This window comes from Sceloporus undulatus, chromosome 5 (assembly GCF_019175285.1).
Source record: "Sceloporus undulatus isolate JIND9_A2432 ecotype Alabama chromosome 5, SceUnd_v1.1, whole genome shotgun sequence".
Classification (NCBI taxonomy): domain Eukaryota; kingdom Metazoa; phylum Chordata; class Lepidosauria; order Squamata; family Phrynosomatidae; genus Sceloporus; species Sceloporus undulatus.
In genome coordinates, this window is record NC_056526.1 from 158,321,592 (window position 1) to 158,341,060 (window position 19,469).

At 37.9% G+C, this 19,469-nt stretch overlaps 1 protein-coding gene across 4 annotated transcripts in view; it reads left to right on the forward strand.

Moving 5' to 3' along the window:
* Positions 1-8,986, forward strand: part of ANKRD50 (ankyrin repeat domain 50) — a 61,761-nt gene extending 52,775 nt beyond the window's left edge. For all 4 annotated transcript variants that reach the window (XM_042467962.1, XM_042467960.1, XM_042467964.1 and 1 more), the window contains 2 exons: positions 223-3,774; positions 5,563-8,986. In XM_042467962.1, coding sequence (XP_042323896.1) covers positions 223-3,770 — 3,548 coding nt within the window. In that variant the 3' untranslated portion in view covers positions 3,771-3,774; positions 5,563-8,986. The remainder of the gene's footprint in view (positions 1-222; positions 3,775-5,562) is intronic.
* Positions 8,987-19,469: the final 10,483 nt, after the last annotated feature.

Sequence of the window (19,469 nt, forward strand, 5' to 3'; positions counted from 1 at the left end):
ATTATTATTATTATTATTATTATTATTATTATTATTATTATTATTATTATTTAACATAGACTTAAAATGTAACCTTTTTATACCTTGAGTTTAAGACATTTAAATAAATATCTTCTACATTTATATGCAGCTGTCTGTAATAACAATTGATAAACAAGAGTTTGAATGAAGTTAAACTTAATATATACTTACTTTTCTCTTCTCTCATCCCTTTTTCTACAGGCTTTCGAAAAATAAGCCTTGATGATCTACGAAAGGCCTATATTGTGAAAGATGTTCAGCAGTATATTCTTCATCGCTTAGATCAAGAGGAAGCACTGAGGCAACACCTCACAAAAGAAACTGCAGAAATGTTGAATCAGCTTCACATCAAAAGCAGTGGGTGCTTCCTGTACCTTGAACGTGTCCTAGATGGGGTCGTAGAAAACTTTATTATGTTAAGAGAAATCCGTGATATCCCCGGAACACTCAATGGCCTCTATCTCTGGCTTTGTCAAAGACTTTTTGTGAGAAAGCAGTTTGCAAAGGTCCAGCCTATTCTGAATGTTATTCTTGCTGCTTGCAGACCACTGACAACCGTTGAATTGTTCCATGCAGTATGGACCAAAAACATGGCATTGTCAGTGGAAGATTTTCAGCGCAAGCTAGATGTTCTTTCAAAAGTTCTTGTTGATGGTCTTGGAAATACAAAGATCCTTTTTCATTATAGTTTTGCTGAATGGCTGCTGGATGTAAAACACTGTACACAAAAATATCTGTGTAATGCAGCAGAAGGGCACAGAATGCTAGCAATGAGTTACACCTGTCGAGCGAAGGATTTATCACCCCTGGAGGCTCAAGAATTTGCTTTGCATCTAATTGATTCGAATTTGCAACTGGAGACTGCTGAATTGGCTTTGTGGATGATCTGGAATGGTACACCTGTCAAAGATTCTTTGTCAACATTGATCCCCAAAGAACAAGAAGTTTTACAGTTGCTAGTCAAAGCTGGTGCTCATGTCAACAGTGAGGATGATCGGACATCTTGCATTGTACGGCAGGCTTTAGAAAGAGAAGATTCCATTCGAACTCTGTTGGACAATGGAGCTTCAGTAAACCAATGTGATTCGAATGGAAGAACACTGTTGGCTAATGCTGCATATAGTGGCAATCTTGATGTAGTCAATTTGCTTGTTTCTAGGGGTGCAGATTTAGAAATCGAAGATACACATGGGCAGACAGCACTTACTTTAGCTGCCCGGCAGGGACACACCAAAGTTGTCAATTGTTTAATTGGTTGTGGTGCTAATATAAATCATACTGACCATGATGGGTGGACAGCACTGCGATCTGCAGCTTGGGGTGGGCATACAGAAGTGGTTTCAGCACTTCTTTATGCTGGAGTAAAAGTGGACTGTGCAGATGCTGATAGTCGAACAGCCTTGAGAGCAGCAGCCTGGGGAGGACATGAAGATATTGTGCTGAATCTTTTGCAACATGGGGCTGAGGTTAACAAAGCTGATAATGAAGGTAGAACTGCTTTAATTGCAGCAGCATACATGGGACATAAAGAGATTGTGGAACATCTGCTGGATCATGGTGCTGAGGTAAACCATGAGGATGTAGATGGAAGGACTGCTCTCTCTGTTGCTGCCCTTTGTGTACCTGCTAGTAAAGGACATGCTTCAGTTGTGAGCCTGTTAATTGATCGGGGTGCTGAGGTCGATCATTGTGACAAAGATGGCATGACTCCACTTCTGGTGGCAGCCTATGAAGGACATGTAGATGTTGTTGACCTGCTTCTGGAAGGTGGAGCAGATGTGGATCATACTGACAACAATGGCCGCACTCCTCTTCTTGCTGCAGCTTCAATGGGCCATGCTTCAGTTGTAAATACTCTCTTGTTTTGGGGGGCAGCTGTGGATAGCATTGACAGTGAAGGACGAACAGTTCTTAGCATTGCCTCTGCCCAAGGCAATGTTGAAGTTGTAAGGACTCTGCTGGATAGAGGGCTAGATGAAAATCATAGAGATGATGCAGGATGGACTCCTTTGCACATGGCAGCTTTTGAAGGACATAGGTTAATATGTGAAGCACTTATAGAACAAGGTGCTCGAACAAATGAAATTGACAATGATGGACGCATAGCCTTCATTTTGGCTGCTCAGGAGGGTCACTATGATTGTGTGCAGACTTTACTGGAAAATAAATCTAACATTGATCACAGAGGTTATGATGGGAGAAATGCCCTCCGTGTTGCTGCATTAGAGGGCCATAGAGATATTGTTGAACTCCTCTTTAGCCATGGAGCTGATGTGAACTACAAAGATGCTGATGGCCGTCCAACACTTTACATTTTGGCTTTAGAGAACCAGTTAACAATGGCTGAGTATTTTTTAGAAAATGGTGCAAATGTAGAAGCAAATGATGCTGAAGGAAGGACAGCACTCCATGTTTCCTGCTGGCAAGGACATGTGGAAATGGTACAGATGCTGATAACGTGCCATGCTGATGTTAATGCAGCAGACAATGAGAAACGATCAGCTTTGCAGTCTGCTGCATGGCAAGGCCATGTCAAAGTAGTTCAGCTTTTGATTGAGCATGGGGCTCTTGTTGATCATACATGTAATCAAGGTGCTACTGCACTCTGTATTGCAGCCCAAGAAGGGCATATTGATGTTGTGCAGATTTTACTGGAACATGGTGCTGATCCAAATCATGCGGATCAATTTGGACGCACAGCTATGCGTGTTGCTGCAAAAAACGGCCACACACAAATAATCAAATTACTGGAAAAATATGGTGCTTCTAGTCTAAATGGCTGCACTCCTTCTCCAGTGCATACAATGGAGCAAAAACCTTTGCAATCAGTATCCTCAAAAATGCAGTCTTTAACCATAAAATCAAACAGTTCAGGAAGCACTGGTGGGGGTGATATGCAGCCTGCTTTGCGTGGCTTGTCTAATGGGCCAGCTCATGCCTTTAGTTCTCCTTCTGAGTCTCCTGATTCTACAGTTGATAGGCAGAAGTCCTCCTTATCCAACAATTCTTTGAAAAGCTCAAAGAACTCATCACTTCGCACAACATCTTCTACAGCAACTGCCCAGACAGTGCCTATTGATAGTTTTCACAGTATGTCCTTTACAGAGCAAATACAACAGCATTCATTGCCCCGTAGTAGAAGTAGACAGTCCATTGTTTCTCCTTCTTCCACAACTCATTCCTTAAGTCAAAATCACAGTTCACCAAACAGTGAGTTTGAATGGAGCCAAGTGAAACCTAGCTTGAAGTCAACAAAAGCAAGCAAAACAGGGAAAACTGAGAATTTCAACAAATCTGGGTCGGCGGGCAAAAAAACGAAACAAAGTGTCTCTTCTCAACCAAAAGTTCTAGAATATGAAATGACTCAATTTGATAAAAGGATACCTGTTGCCAAATGTGGGGCAAGCATGCCCCTTCAGTCGATGGCTCCTGACACTCAATGTAAAATTGTGGTACCTCCAACCCAGCAAGAAGTTTGCAGATCTCAACAGCAATTTTTGATCCACCAACAAAGTGGAGAACAGAAAAAGAGAAATGGAATAATGACAAATCCAAACTACCATCTTCAAAGCAATCAGGTTTTTCTTGGTAGAGTTTCAGTCCCACGAACAGTACAAGAAAGAGGGCATCAGGAGGTTTTGGAAGGCTATCCTTCTGCAGAGACAGAGTTAAGCCTTAAACAAGCCTTAAAACTTCAAATTGAGGGAAATGATCCAAGCTTTAATTATAAGAAGGAAACACCATTGTAAAGAGGTGAGCTACTTTCAGCATTGTCTGGTAAAGTTGACATTTGGAAAAGCATTAGTTGATACTGCACATCAAATATTGAATGGCCATATCTTGCAGTAACTGTAGTTCTGTATTCTCTAAACAGATTAGGAGAGATTGACTAGATGATAGAACAAAAGGGACCTTCACAGTCTCTAGTCCAGTTTGCTGTTTTTCATGGGCTGCAATATCCCTTCCAAATATGTGTTTCTGTATTTGATCGTATAGTTGAGATGATACCATACTTGATGAGGTATTACTTTTAAAGCAGAAGGTTTTTCAAAATGTGTTCACACAAATCCTATAGCTGTACCCTGTTTCATAACAGTATAGGCTACTGACTTATTTGAACTAGAACCTTACGCATATTTATCTGGGAGTAAGACCTATTACATATGCAGGGATCTATTTCTGAATAAAATGGAAAGGTTTCCTGCAGTTTGAAGTAAAATAATATCAAATGAGGATTAATTTGCATGTACTTACAGTAACTATAAGTCAAAATCTTTTTTGGGAGATAATAGAAGAGCTATCCTTTTTACTGAAGGCTCAAAAGTCTATAAAGATTTTCAGTAAGTCTGTGCAAGCTAGATTCAATGTGTTATCATATGTATCTTTTTATTTTTGAGAGCAACCTGCATTTAATGAAAGTAATTTTTTCACAATGCTAATATTCAACATATTTAAAATAATAATAATAATAATAATAATAATAATAATAATACACAAAAATCTGTCATTTTTGTCTGCCTTCAGGTCTTTTCCCACTTATGGCTGTCATAAGACTACCCTATCATAGGGTATTCTCGAGAAAATTTGTTGAGAGGGAGCCCTCTTAGGCTGAGAGAGTGGGTTTCCATGGCCAAGTGGGGATTCAAACCCTGATATTGCTGAGTCATCCATGCTGCAGAAATAATCCAGCCTGACACTGTTTTAATTGCAATGGTTCAAGGCTATGAAATTCTGGGAATTGTAGTTTTGGGAGATATTTAGCCTTCTCTATCAGAGAGCTCTGGTGCCATAACAAACTACAATTCCCAGAATTCCATAGCACTGCACCAAAGCAGCCTAAGTAGTGTCAAACTACAGTGGTGCCTCGGGATACGAAATGATCGGGTTACGAAATTTCCGGGATACGAAAAAGTTGGATTGGCAAAAACTGTTTCGGGTTATGAAATATTTTTCGGGTTACGAAATTCATTTCGGCGCGAAATTCAAATGCTGCAAAGTGCAGCTATAGGCTTTCCAGTGCTAACGGAAAAGTGTTTCGGGTTACGAAATTTTCGGGTTACGAAAGGAATGGCGGAACGAATTAATTTCGTAACCCGAGGCACCACTGTAGTTTATTTCTGCAGTGTGGATGCACACTCAGTGCAGCACTCAAACCACTGCACCATGCTGACACCGTTTAAAAATAGAGTGGTTATATATTAATATGGTTATATATTAGATTTGCATATGAATCCACAAAAGTCAATGTCTCATCAAAGACTTTTACTAGGTACCCTTAATAACTTAGAGAACTATAAGTTGTAATGATGAGAAAACTCTCAAAGTTACAAAAGCTTTCTTAACTATCTGTATACTGTACTGATTACATTTCTAACTAATTTCTTGGGGGGGGGTGTAATTAAAACTGAAAGTAAAGTGACCAGTTTTTCAATTATCATTATTGCCTATCAAATATATTATAAACACTTACTTATTCTTTGTTTTGATATTATCGCATTACAATGTACCATTCTAAGTTTATTTTCTGTTCATTTTTTAAAGGCAGCTCACAGCACCATAATTAAAAAAGAAGACCTTCTGCTTAGAATGATTTATCAGCTGGGCTGGGATAAAAGCATGTCTTGCTTCTGGAACCACACTGAAAATTACGAATGTTATCACTGCAGTACCGTTATCTCGATTACTGTAATGTGCCTAAAAGTGTTAAGGCTGCCTTCTTAATTTAACCTTCTATGCTTCACAAATTGTATTTTCTGTATTTTATACTTCATACACAGAATAAGCACTTTCTCTCTTCCTTAGCAGCAGAACAAGATAATGCTGTATCTTCATCACACAGCTGAAAAATTGTAAGAGCTAGAAACTGAAGTTTCCTTTTCAGAAAGGCTCATTGTAAATGTGCCACAGTGGACTTTGTATCAAAAGGCAATGCCTTCTGTATTTATTTTATGTTAAAGAAACTGCATACAGCCAAAAAGACAAGGAGTGTCCTGTGCCATCCTGAAGACTATAGTAGCCCCTTCCACATTGACCCTCTGATTTCTCAATACCCTTGTACTGTCAGTTAAATGCAACCTTTCATCTTTGTGCTTACACCAGCTATGTTGCAGCATAATTTTAGATTTTGAAATGCCATAGGACTTTCTGTCTTTTTTGCTCTCACATTCACATATTCCAATTCCCTGGAAGGCCTCAACATATGCCCCAAAAGTGTGTAGAAAATAATGTGTAAATTGGCATATCTGTACACAGAAGCCATTTACACTCAGTTTGGTTGCGTCAAAGCCACTTCTGTAGTCCCAGCCATCATCTCCTGGGTCACTGCAGTTCTAGACATGGATGCACATGACATTCCTCATATAGTTGTGGTCACAGAAAAGAGTCATTCTCAACCTTTGAACTGATCTTAAGACAAAGCTGTTCTGTATATCTTAAATAAGAGTTGCATCACTGCAATGTATTTCTGTGTAGCTGAAATGTTTCTCACAAAAAAGGATAAGGATACTACTGTACCAATGTTGGCTACACTGCAGTACTTGCATCTGCTCTTGTCAGTAGTGAGGAAATGCTGTGGTACAGTTTACAGTATCAAAAGTTGTTCATGTTGTCCAGTTCAAAAGTCTGTTCATGAAATAACAAATCTTGGGTCTCCAGATCAGTTTTTATGTTGCCACAAGGTATTACTGCATTCAAGTTGCTACTTTTTCTAAAGTCTAATGGAGGTAAACAGTACAGTTATCAGTAGTTCTAACTCCCAACATTCAATAGCCAGCCATTTTGCTTTCCTTCAGGCTTACCTATGAAAGAGTGATAACTTGATAATAGAACACACCTTTTGCATAAAAGCTCATGTTCAGTTATTTGTAGCTGAGAGAGGCTCTGCTAACCACAAGGTTTCTCGCACAGGTTGGGGTGGGTGGACATAAGACTGATTTTGTGTAAGGCAGCTTCATATGCTTAAATATAAATTCAGAAGACATTAAGAAGAGAGCCTTCATGTAGTAGTTCACTCCTTCTGGTAGCAGTTGCCCCTCTTTGCTGCATGCGCCAAACATTGTTATATCTCTTTTCAGATGATTAGTTTACCACCTGCTAATGTTATCTTTGTATCACATGTCATTTATAAATCCTGAGCTACTCATGGTCTCAACAATTAGTCAAATGTCACAGTCCAAACCATAATCCATCTAAAAATAACATTGTACAGCTGTAGGTTACTAACTCCCCCCACTGTAAAACTCTTGGTCCATTATTTTTCAAATAATTTCTTAAAATATGGCTGGAGTTCAGTAGTTGCTATATAGAGGAGAAAATTGTCCCAGGATGCCTTTCAGAGCAGCATTCATCTATCTATGCAAAAGTCCTGTCTCAAATATTTTGTGACAGTTTTGTGTTGCTAAGAAACAAACCCCAAGATAAACAGAAGATTGAATTCTTAGAGAGAAGAACCCTTTCATTGCAGCAAGATAGTTGACACATGCCACTGTAAGAAATGGCAGGAATTAATTATAATTAATGGGACTCTTTCCATAATGTGCAAACCTGCTGTCCAAGCCTGTGTAGATGACTGACAAGGGATGGGGTATAGCAAAAGTCATGAAACATGATTCCTTGTATACTGAACACAAAACCATGCCCCAGCTGCAACATTAAAAATGACCTCTGTATGCACTCCACCCATCATATCAATTAGTATTGCTGGTTACTGATAATTTGGGACTGAATTATTTCTTGGGCATCTTACAAAATAAATCCTTTGTTTAAAAATATTGAAAGGATGTCAAAATATTGTTTCCAGCTTAGTTCAAACCTCCAAGTATTGGTGTTTGTAATACTACACAAGAATAAGGCTTTTCTTATTAGATGTATGTTTTGAATTGTAGAAAGACATCTATAAAGAGGTTGCCTTCTGTTTGGGTCTTGGCTGTTGCTGAAATTGTATTTATTTAAATGTATTGTTTAATTGCAGTATGTCACTTGTAACTCATTGATGACCTTTCTGGCCATTTTCACAAGGAGACTGTGCATTGCAGCAGCTTTTGTGAGTTTCAGCAGAATAATTTCCATATCTGAAGAAGGTGGTAGTGTATCCATTTGGACAGAAATCAGCTAAACATCAGTGACAAGAGTGGTACCTTTCAGATAATTGAAATGAAAGTTCCTACACATCTATGAAATGGTTTAGAAAAACAATATATATATTTTCTGTGAAGAAGTATCCATTTGACATAGTTCTGCATTGCTTTAATGTACAATTTCAATATGTAGGTCCATATGGTATCTCAATAAAAAAGATAATAATGAATTGAAATCTTGACAATTCCAAAAGAGAGGGAGCTCTGAAACTGAATTGTTGTGATTCACTTTTGTTAAATCCTTTTATTTGACAGAGTTGATCAACCATAATTTAGCATTTTCAAAAACACTCTATTTCTCTTCCTCATTCCACAAATCTCTCTATTTTTGTTTATATTTTCAGCTTTCTTTCCCATATATTGTCTGAAAGCCATCACTGCAAGAAGGTAGGGAAAGTGTCACAATTCATGACTGGGAGACTAGGGAAAGTACTAGTGGACTTTAATATCTATGCTACACATGTGCCAAGGAAGCCATCTTTAAAGAGAAATGGTAAATTGATGAACGGCTAACATGTTAAAGTAGAGCAGTGTTCCTTAGCCCTTTGTAAAGACTGGTAATCGAAAATGTTTTTGCTTTTTATTAAAGCATTTTCTCTTGCCAGCTATGCTGCTATGCAAATGCCTGTTTATGCTCAATATCCTCCACTGAAACTCTTCAGATAACGTGGTGCACAGAGGAGACTTTTTTCCTGGACTGGGTTGTAAATAGCCTATAATGTACATTGAATTTCACATTGTAAAATTTTTATTTTATTTCTTGTATTATATTAAGCAAAAATCCTTATGTATATGAAAGTGCATAATAAATATATTTGCTTTTCAGCAGATATTTACACCTTTTTCATTCTTTGGAACAACAGGTCTAGATATACACACGTTGAAAAATGTGGACATGTGCATACCAAAACAAGTGTAACATATCTTTCTGTATCACTTTGTCCCTACTTTTCCTGCTACAGTTCTCATTTCCAATGCATACAAATTTTTGCCTCCCTCCATAATACACAACATAAGCTTGGAGAGGATTGTGATGTAGCTGAGGCTATGCTACGCTAACAACTTTCCTAAATAAATAAATAAATAAAACAGGGAATTGAAGTTTTATGGGGTGAATATATATGTATCAATTTTTAAGGAGCAAACCAAGTTGATAGTGAGGCAAAGAGTGTGGAGAAAAGACACAAGATACATGTGTCAAAACTTATGAAATGATGGCCACAATAATTAATTTAATTTTTTATATACCGCTATTCCAAAGATCATAGTGGTGAACAGCAAGTAAGCTAATTAGCAACTAAGCTAATTAGCTCAAACAGTTGCTTACAATCCACTGGGTTAGATCCAGGTTTAGGCATATTTAAATTTAACTCACTGAAATAGTGTTTAAGGCATAGCATTTTTTCCTCACTAATTGGTTTCTTGAAGTAGGGATGTAATTATTAATAAAGTTTGTGATGCCTTTTCCACGATATGGAACATATTCTGCTAAAATTTATCTGTAGAGTTATGTTAAGGAAACAGCATCTTCTGCACCAAAAATAGCAAATAAATTTGCAGTTTTTTTCACAGAATAAGTCCCAAACTGAATATTATCATCACTCTAAAATTCTTATCAATGTTCCCTTTTTTTCCAATCATTTTTAAATACTCTTGCCTTCCCTAATTATGGCTAAACTTAAATCCAAGGTATATGACTTGACTTTGGATAATTCTCTGAAGATGTAGCCACTATTTTTAATGAAGCCCTGATGTTCATGTTCAGAAATGAGGGAAGGGGTTCCTGACTGGAGATAAATAAACAATAGGATAAGATCTCCCTTGCAAACATCTTTTAAATATATGTTTAGAATGCTTGATTTGGAAGATTCTACTAGGATTAGTTGGCAAAGTAGATTATGCAAACTTTCTAAGAACAAGGTCCTATAAAAAACAGTAGGGAAAGTTTGTCATGGATGCAAATTCTAATGCTGGAGAAAATCCCAGTGACCGAAATAGGATACACAGTAGAAAATCAGACTCTTGTGCCAATGTTTTTGATTGTCTTCTGATAAGATTCATGGAAACTATTTGTAACTGACCACAATATGGTATCACATTCGAAGTCCATCTATTTTATTCATCAGCGGAAGCAATAAGCATATAGATATGTATCTTAGACTATAATATAGGTATTTCTAGGACTTGTATGTGTTTATTTTACTTTCATCACAGGGTAAGTGATTTCTGACTACTGAGCTCCACCCCTCAGTAAAAGCTGTTGCCTGGGTACTCCCAGCAAGGAAAAATTTCTAACATCATAGGCTGAGCGAGATTCCACTCTCTTGCCTCGGACTTTTTGGCCCGATGTGAAACCATGATGAGGAATAATAGCAGGGAATGTTGGCTAAATAATCTCAGTTCATTGTGGACACTATTGTGATTTTTGTTTCTACTCCATTATGTAATTTTGAGAATCTTTTGCAAGCCATTTTGACAGCTTTTGGGGGTACAAAGCAGAAGACAAGTATTGTAAATGAATTCCTGATTTTTACTGAAGCTTCATGGTTTAGGACAGCAGAGGATAAAAAAAAATCTTAGCAATTATCTTTTGTATTACTTGATAAGGTATAACAATGTAAAGGTATTCTTGATTGGCTGTTTTACTGAAATGATCTTCAACAAAGAGTTTGCTGTAATGGGGGGGGGGTCTGTCACCTTTTCTTTGGAGTTATATATGAACAAGCACTTTCTGACTGCTTTTCACTGCAAACATATTTTTTCACATCCCAATTTGGGGCAAAGTTTTTATCCCCACAAAAGGAAGAGAGAAGTTATTACTTGGCAACATGGGGGGTAGGGGAGAGAGAGAGAGAGAGAGCCATAGCCTCTGGAGGGCCATTTGGGGTCCGATGTGTTGATAGAGACATCTAGTCTGCATTTTAAGATATAGGCAGGAATCATTCTCAGAAAACAGTTTTCTATAAATATTCTTTGGCATCATGGAAATCATTAGTTGTCACTAATTTCTTCCCATGTCAATAACTATCTTCCATGTGTATATGTGTCTTCATATCACACATCAACTTATGGAGACCTCATAAATTTCAAAGACTTTTCTTAGGCAAGGAATCCTCAGAGGTTGTTGGCCATTGCTTTCCATCTGATATGGCCTGGGTCCTCTCTACAAGTACTAACTAGGCCTGACCCTGCTTAACTACCAAGGTCTGGTTCCTTCAAAATATTTAGTCCTCAGCAGTCTTATAACCCAAACTATTTCCCATCACCATCCCTGCCAAAGAAATTAGTGAAAATCTATGAGATGTTTGTGGGTTAAGATGATATATCACCAACCTGTTCAGGCTTGGCTTCAGGTCCTGCCCTACAGAAACATATTGCTGCATTGACACAGTTCAGTATGGACATTTTACCAAATAATCAAAGATCTCTATAAGAATTCATTTTAAGATAAGAAGGGGTCAATATGAAAAGCTGATATTTAGCCCAGTAATTCCCTCTATTAGATTAGCTGGAAAACTATAAGATTATGAAACTCCTAGATACCTCAGCACATTTACTCAAAAGTAAATGACAATTTTGCATGCGTCAGGGGTAGGAATCATGCTGCTACCCAGATGCTGGTTCAAAGTTCCCAATCATAGCCAATGTAAGAACTGCTGTTGAGCAATATCTGGAGGTCCACATGATATCCCATCTCTGTCATAGAAATATTTTCTAAGGGAGGACATAAATCCATTGTCTCTTATAGTATAAGATGTGATATATATATATATATATAAGTGTCTTTCCCTCCAAACATTCCCCATTTCATAGGTTTTTGTGGGTTTTTCGGGCTATGTGGCCATGTTCTAGCAGAGTTCCTGACGTTTCACCAGCATCTGTGGCTGGCATCTTCAGAGAATGTTTGTCTGGAATGGACTTGGCTATATATATTGTGTGATCTGGAAAGGCAGGAGTGATTTGCATGTGTATTGTTGCTTGCTAATGGCAGTCCTCAGGCTGTGAGGGTCTGCACAAGAGGACTCCCTGAGGACTGCCATTAGCAACCAACAATACACATGCAAATCACCCCTGCCTTTCCAGATCACACAATATATATAGCCAAGTCCTTTTCAGGCAAACATTCTCTGAAGATGCCAGCCACAGATGCTGGCGAAACGTCAGGAAGAAACTCTGCTAGAACATGGCCACATAGCCCGAAAAACCCACAAAAAACAATGGATGCCGGCCATGAAAGCCTTCGACTTCACATTCCCCATTTCAATTAATGAGTAATGAAAAACAAGGATGACAGCATCCAAGGATACGATGCTGTAAAATGAGCTGATATATTTTTACATGTTAACAACATTCCAGTATGTGTTGGCAATTAGTAATACTGAGACTAGCAGGCAATTTGCCACAGTATTACTGGCCTGAATCTCTCGTTCCTTTGCTTTTAGCTATAAAATGTGGATATGGAGTCTGAAGGAAACTCAAGGATCATCTAGGTCAATTTCCTGCCTATACAGAAAATCCACAACTAAAGATCAAGATAAAGATAAAGTGTTGTGTATAACATATCAAACATTTGCTGAGACCACTGCAGCCTGGGCATGATGTTATTGATTTCAAATTGAACTTTCAAGTAAACATATTAAAGATCACACATTTGGGGTATTGTCCTTCTAAATACAGAAATGTCAATGGAAATGTTGATTATAATTTTATATTATAATATCTGAATATGAATATATCTAGAATTAGCAAAAAGCATAGCTGGGCATACATTATATTCTGGATGACAAGGATTAACCCTCCTTTAACAGACAGCTGTCCAAGACACATTACAGTTCCTTCTGAATGTTATTTGCTTCAGACCCACCCTTACTATGGTTGTTGTGTGCCTTCAAGTTGTTTCCACCCTATGGTGACCCTAAGACACACTCATCACAGAGTTTTTTTGACAAGATTTTTTCAGAAGGGCTTACCATTCCCTTCCTATGAGGCTGAAAGAGTGGGTTTCTATAGTCAAGTGGGGATTTTTTTTTCCAGCCTGGAAAAAAAAAGAGCACCAGTGTTTGACTCCTAGTACCATTGAACTTCCTTCCCTCCCCTTCTCCCCTGCAAATATCCCAGATGCTCAAAAACCTGCTCTGGAGAGTTCCATCCATCTATGGCAGGTTTAGAGGATATAGAGATGTAAAATATTCACCTTGGGATAGAGGGATTAAATGTGTTCTGGTTCCCTTCCAGATTTGATTAATATTTCTAACTTGATTTGTGTACTATGTCTTAGTTACATAATTATATCATCAGTATCTGTGTTGTAGCCCATAGAGGTGTGCTAACAACAATTTGTCTTAACAAGGTAATTTGTCTTGGGGCAAGAGTGTTCTGCATTTAATTTTTAATATTGATTGGTTTAAATTATTCATAAACAGGCCCAATTAGTCTTGTAGAGACTTAGCCAAAAGGGACAATTTGCTGGAAATCCTTGTATGCCTCTCAAATGTCTATATTGTCATATACTGAGAGGAAAAATTAGATATTTCATTGGTTTGTCGGGATAGTAATTTTTAAAAATGAAAGAAAAATGTGGCTTAAAGTTCACCCCATTTCACAGTAACATATTTTTGAATTCAGTACTCTATCTGCCCTTTCCAGAAATGGTACAGATAAAAAATGGAAATTACTGTGTATGACAGGTGCAAAAGGTGAAAGCAGTTTTAGAAGAATGGTTATATTAAACTATCTTGCATCGTTACAATAAGTTGTGTTGCTAAATTTTTTAATGGCCAAGGATTGTTTTTCACATACAAACATGCAAACATGTGCATTCATGCACACACAGCTCTAAAAAAGACATTTGATCCAGTCACATCATTTTGAACAAAGTAGTCTTCATCCTAACTAGATGTGACATCAATTGAATCAATGCCATGAAGGTGCATACTTTTATTTATAATAGGTTAGGGAGTTTTTAAGGATGAAAAAGGAAATTTAATCCAGTCAGCCCTCTGTATCCATGGATTTTTTTATCCACAGATTTAAGCATCCACAACTTGAAAATATTTTTTAAAATATATGAATTCCAAATAGCAAACCTTGATTTTGCCATTTTATATAAGGGACAATATTTTGCTATGCCGTTGTATTTAATGGGACTTATGTATCCACGGAATTTGTTATCCATGGGAAGTCCTGGAACCAAACCCCAGTGGATACCAAGGGCCCACTATATTCTCTTTTTAAATGCAAAAATGTTCATGCATATGTTTGTTTGTTTTTTGGTTAAATGCACTGCAATCAGGCATTAGAAAATACATTCAAATCAGCCAAAGAGGGGCTATACAGACAGCCCCTTTGGGGTGGTCTGTACAGTAGCTGCCCTACATTGAGGCTATGGCAACTGCATGCCATGGCCCCAATTTGGCCTTTGGAGGGCACAAAAAGGAGCAGCAAAATGCAGCTCATTCTTGCACTCTCTAAAGGGTGCTATATCCACCATGTCATGGCATGATGATGCTCTTTTGGTATTGCAACTAGTTTCTGATGAACACTGAGCCTCTACAGACCAGCCCAAAAGACTGGCCTGTGGGAGGAGTCACACTGGAGCACCCACATGCTCGACGTTGTGACCCTGCCCCATGGTGCCATTTTGGCACGCAACCATTTACATGGTGTGTGCCATGATGATGCCACTCTGGTGCTGCATCATATAGCCAAAAACATGCATATTGATTATATTCAGGTAATTAATGTCACTTCTAGGTTTCTTCTGTGCTGAAAAGATGTAAGCTATTGGATCTCTCAGAGATCGATGTTTGTGACAGTGCTTCTTGACTTACTCATAAATGAGCTGGAGTTTAGGGTGAGTAGAGAGCATTAAATTTGCTGCAGATGGTAAATTATTTAAGGTGACGATGACAAAAACAGATGGTAAACATCTCCAAAAGGATCTGTTCAAATTGGGAGAATAGCCAATAAATGGCCAAATGGGATTCAAAATCAGTATATGTAAAGTTTTGCATAATAGGGTAAAATATCCTAATTTCACATATGCACTGACAGCATCTAGCTGGCAGCAAATGACCAACAAAGGAATCTTATGGTAGTGGTGGCTGGTTCAGTAAAAATGTTGATGGGGCTTGTGTGGCTGCTTCTTTTTCAAGAGTGCCCTTCTTGTGCATAATTAGAAAAGGAACTGAAAAGGAACTGCCAACAACATACAGCCCTTGTGCCTAACACAATACATGTCATGTCCTCATGTGGAGTACTATGTACAGCTTTGATATTGATATTGTAGAGCTGGAAAAAGTTTAGAAAAGACTAACTTAAACAAAAACAAAAAAACAAAAAAAGGGAGCAACCTCACTATGAGGAAAGGTTACATTTGGTGCTAGTAAGCATAATCAATGGATGATGAATAAGAGTTCCAAAACCTAAATTCAATAATGTGTCCAAAACGTATACCGATAACTGTAGTCTGATGAGTTAATTCTCACATATAGAATGCCCTGCATTTCCTGTTCTTCTGCTCTTTGCTGGAGCTAACACTGTCTCATGGCTTTTACAGTGCTGCTATATTAATGATTAAGACATCATTCCCATCAGCATGGACTGGTTTCCTGTGCTAAATCATTTATGATTGGTGCATGTACATGTTTTTTTTTACAAGAAGCTTTGAAAAACTTCATCCAACTATTTTTAATTAACTTTCAGAACAGTTCACACAGTCCCTGACCCTTAGGGGAAACAAAAACTATATATTTAGGAGACTGAACAGAAATAGGGGTGCGTGATTCATTTGTTTTATCAAATTTCCTGTTTTAAAATATAATTCCTGGAGAAAAATTCTCCAGGCTTGCAGTCATTGTGGGATAAGCCACTGCTATAATTAATTTCCACTCACCTTTCGCCAAATACGTAGTTTTAAATAGTGTCTGTTAAATAAGTCTTGTTTCAGGCAGAAGTTGAGGTTGTTTGGCATTCCTTTCTTTGTTTGTTCATTTATTACTGTTGCTGAGACCATTTTAAAACTCTGTAGTAAACTAACCCTATGAAATTAATGGGGTTTCCATAAGTCTACAGGTGATTTAAAGGCAAACACAGTAAACAGATTGGTGTTACTGTTTGACAAGGCTTACATTAAAGATACCCAGAATCTTCCTCTTAGTCATCTGTATAAACATGCCATGCTTAACACTGATCATGTTCTTAGGATCCAGACCTGATTGTTTATCTTTTACAGGAATGGACAGTTGGGAGCTTATGAATTGGATCCAGCCCTGAAGAAATATTACCTTGCCCATTGGACCATCTAAATTTTGACCAGTCTGATTCTTTTAAAAAACAACAACAACAATGATATCACTTTGAAGGAAAAGATGGAACAGGGTGCCAGACAGCTTTCATGTGTCAGGTATATCCTGTAATGTAAGCATCACCATTTGGCCATTCAAACAAGGTGTTCTGTGATTGTGGAAAGATGACTAGAATGAATCTGCTTCTTTTGAATGTTAAATCACCAATACTGTAACAAGTAACTTGAACCCTGGGTGGTAAATGGATTTATAGATAGGCATGGACCTATCTATAAATCCTGTCCCATCCCTCCCCAATTTTAGGCCCCAAAAAGTCAATTTTATAAATAGGAAATGATTCTGGGATTTGACTCTATGGAGTTTATCACATGAAGGAGATCAGGAGTTTATCCTGTGAATATCCTGGGAAAATCGCATAATTATGCACAATGATTTCACACCATGTTGCACAAAACCTTCCATTAAAGTAGTCACAAAGAAGCATTAATGTGCATCTTTTTTACTTTTTGGATTTCAGTGGCAATGCAATTCCATTCTCCCTTTATTTGCGCAATTACTTGCCATTTCCACTTGATTTGTAGAATGCTTTAAATGAGCCTTAATCTCTCTTTAATGTTGAAGTCAGTCCCAGTGTGATAAACTCCCATGACTGTGACTTGAGGGATGAAATCCATCCATCCTGATCTATGCCCATGAAGAGCGTGCTGCTAGGGCAGTAAAATAAAAACTTGAAATATGACTATGTGTGAAACACATCATTCTGTCCCCTAGAATAGTGATTAAACAATACTGTTACATGTATGCTATTTCTCATGTGGAGAAGTTCCAGGGTTCATCCTCTCTCGTTTAGCTAAGCCTTAACATGGGAGGTTTGATTCCTCACCCCATCCATTCATGCTCTCTTTCTGTCAACATTGAAAGACCTTTCTAATTCTTGAGAACCAGCATGGTGTAGTGGTTTGAACATTGGGCTATGACTCTGGAAAATAGGGTTTGAATCCCCACTCAGCCATGAAACCCACTGGGTGACTCTGGACAAGTCATACTCTCTCAGAGGATGGCAGTGGCAAAACTCATCTGAACAAATATTGCCAAGATAATTCCATGATAGAGTTGCTGGCACACAAGCTGTAACTATGCACATGCTCTCTTGGCCACTTCCAAAACCTGAACTTCCCAGCTCAGAGCTGAATCTGGAAGTGCACCCAAACTGCAGACCTCCCTCTTCATCTCGCACAAACTAAATCACTATTTTTTAATCCAACTTTTGACTGACCAGGGGCATCTCCTTCTTGTCTGGATTATGCTCAATTTGTTTGCCATTATCCAGCCTGATGACAGACAGTTCAGGACCAAAACAGCTTCCTTGGATTGTGTTGTAAAATAATAGTAGAGTAGGAGGTCATCTGCATACTGATGGTATCAAATCACCAAACCCCCAACTACCTTTCCCAGTGGTCTCATGCATTTGTTACATACTATAAGGAACATGCTATTTTTATTGTTTAATTTTTCTAACTTTTTCAAAATGAGATTTTAGATGAACTTAGTTTTAAAATATTGTAAGCTTTGGGTCCCATGATGGGAGAAAGTTGGGGTGTGAATTAAACAAACAAACAAACATGGTATAGCGTCTAAATGAATAAAATCACTTGGCACCGATAATTTTGTCAAAAAGAGAATTTCATGTGGTGGCCCCAGCTGAAATTTCCTTTTCTATGTAGCTATTAAAGGTGCAGAAGTCCTTTACATTTTTGTATCTGTATATGTCATTGAACCTATGAGAGTTTCAAGACCGTCACCTAGGTTTTATGACCTAACTGTCACCTAGGTTTTATGAGCACTGTCACTGCTATTTCAGGAAAAAACATACTCTCCCTTAATGAAAATAATGCTCTCCACATTGAAAACAAAGCACTCCAACCAACATTAGTTCTAACTAAAGTAGGTCCTTTGAAATCAGTGGGACTGACATAAGCAAATCTTATTCATTGGGTCTACTCTAGTTGGGACTAATATTGAATTTAGCTCAAGCACACCAGAAAGAACTATTTTTCCTACTTTAGTCTCCCCTTTGGCCTGGTAGATATCTACGTGAAAGGATATGGGTGGAGTGGTAGTTAAAATGTTATGTTCCTGAAATGGTCCCATATATGCTTCACATGCGATACACTGTTGTGCCACATGATTTGGCAGTAGATTGCTACAGATTGTGCCTTCTCAAAGACAAACATGGCATTTGGGTATAACCAAAAGTGCTTTGTAAACTACATGGAAGCTGTCACCTCAGTATGGGCATACAAATGAAAATAAAATGTTTGCATTAATGTAAGATACAGCACATTTATTATGATACAAGAGACTTGGCAGAAATTTTTACACTTTAGTTGCTTTTGAAATGCAAGCAAAATACCTCAAAGTGCAATTTATAAAGGCTTCTTAGCATTTTTCTCTTCAAGCTAAACCATTTCGAGACATAGGCTTGACAGCAAGCAATAACTTCTGTTGCACATTCTCTCCCAATGACTTGTTAGGAGGTAATGCTATCTTTTATGCTGATAACTCAAATACAAGAATTTATAGAAATGCACCACTGTTGTATTTATATATAAGCAGAGGTGGAACTTGATTTTCTAAAGGGCTTGTCTATGTTGAGCTTATGATTTCACTTTCCAATAAATCTGAGTGCTCTGCATTTACTCATATATATCAGTTCAGTACAACTGCCTGACTAGAAATTATCTCTCTCTCAAGAAAGAGAAATGAAAGCTAGTCCTGAGATTATGTACTCTTTAGTACTACATTGTAGATTCTTCCAGAATTCTTTTGTACATTGTGTGCACAACCCATTTTGCTGTCTGAGGCAAAGGAGATGAGAAAGCCACTTCTCATTCTGTGTTGCAAAACGAACTGGACTGGTAGCAAAATCTTCAACATATGAATGAAATGGCATCACCCCACACCTGAAGGCAGGAAGCTCACTTAGAGGCCACAGAGCAGGAGGCTT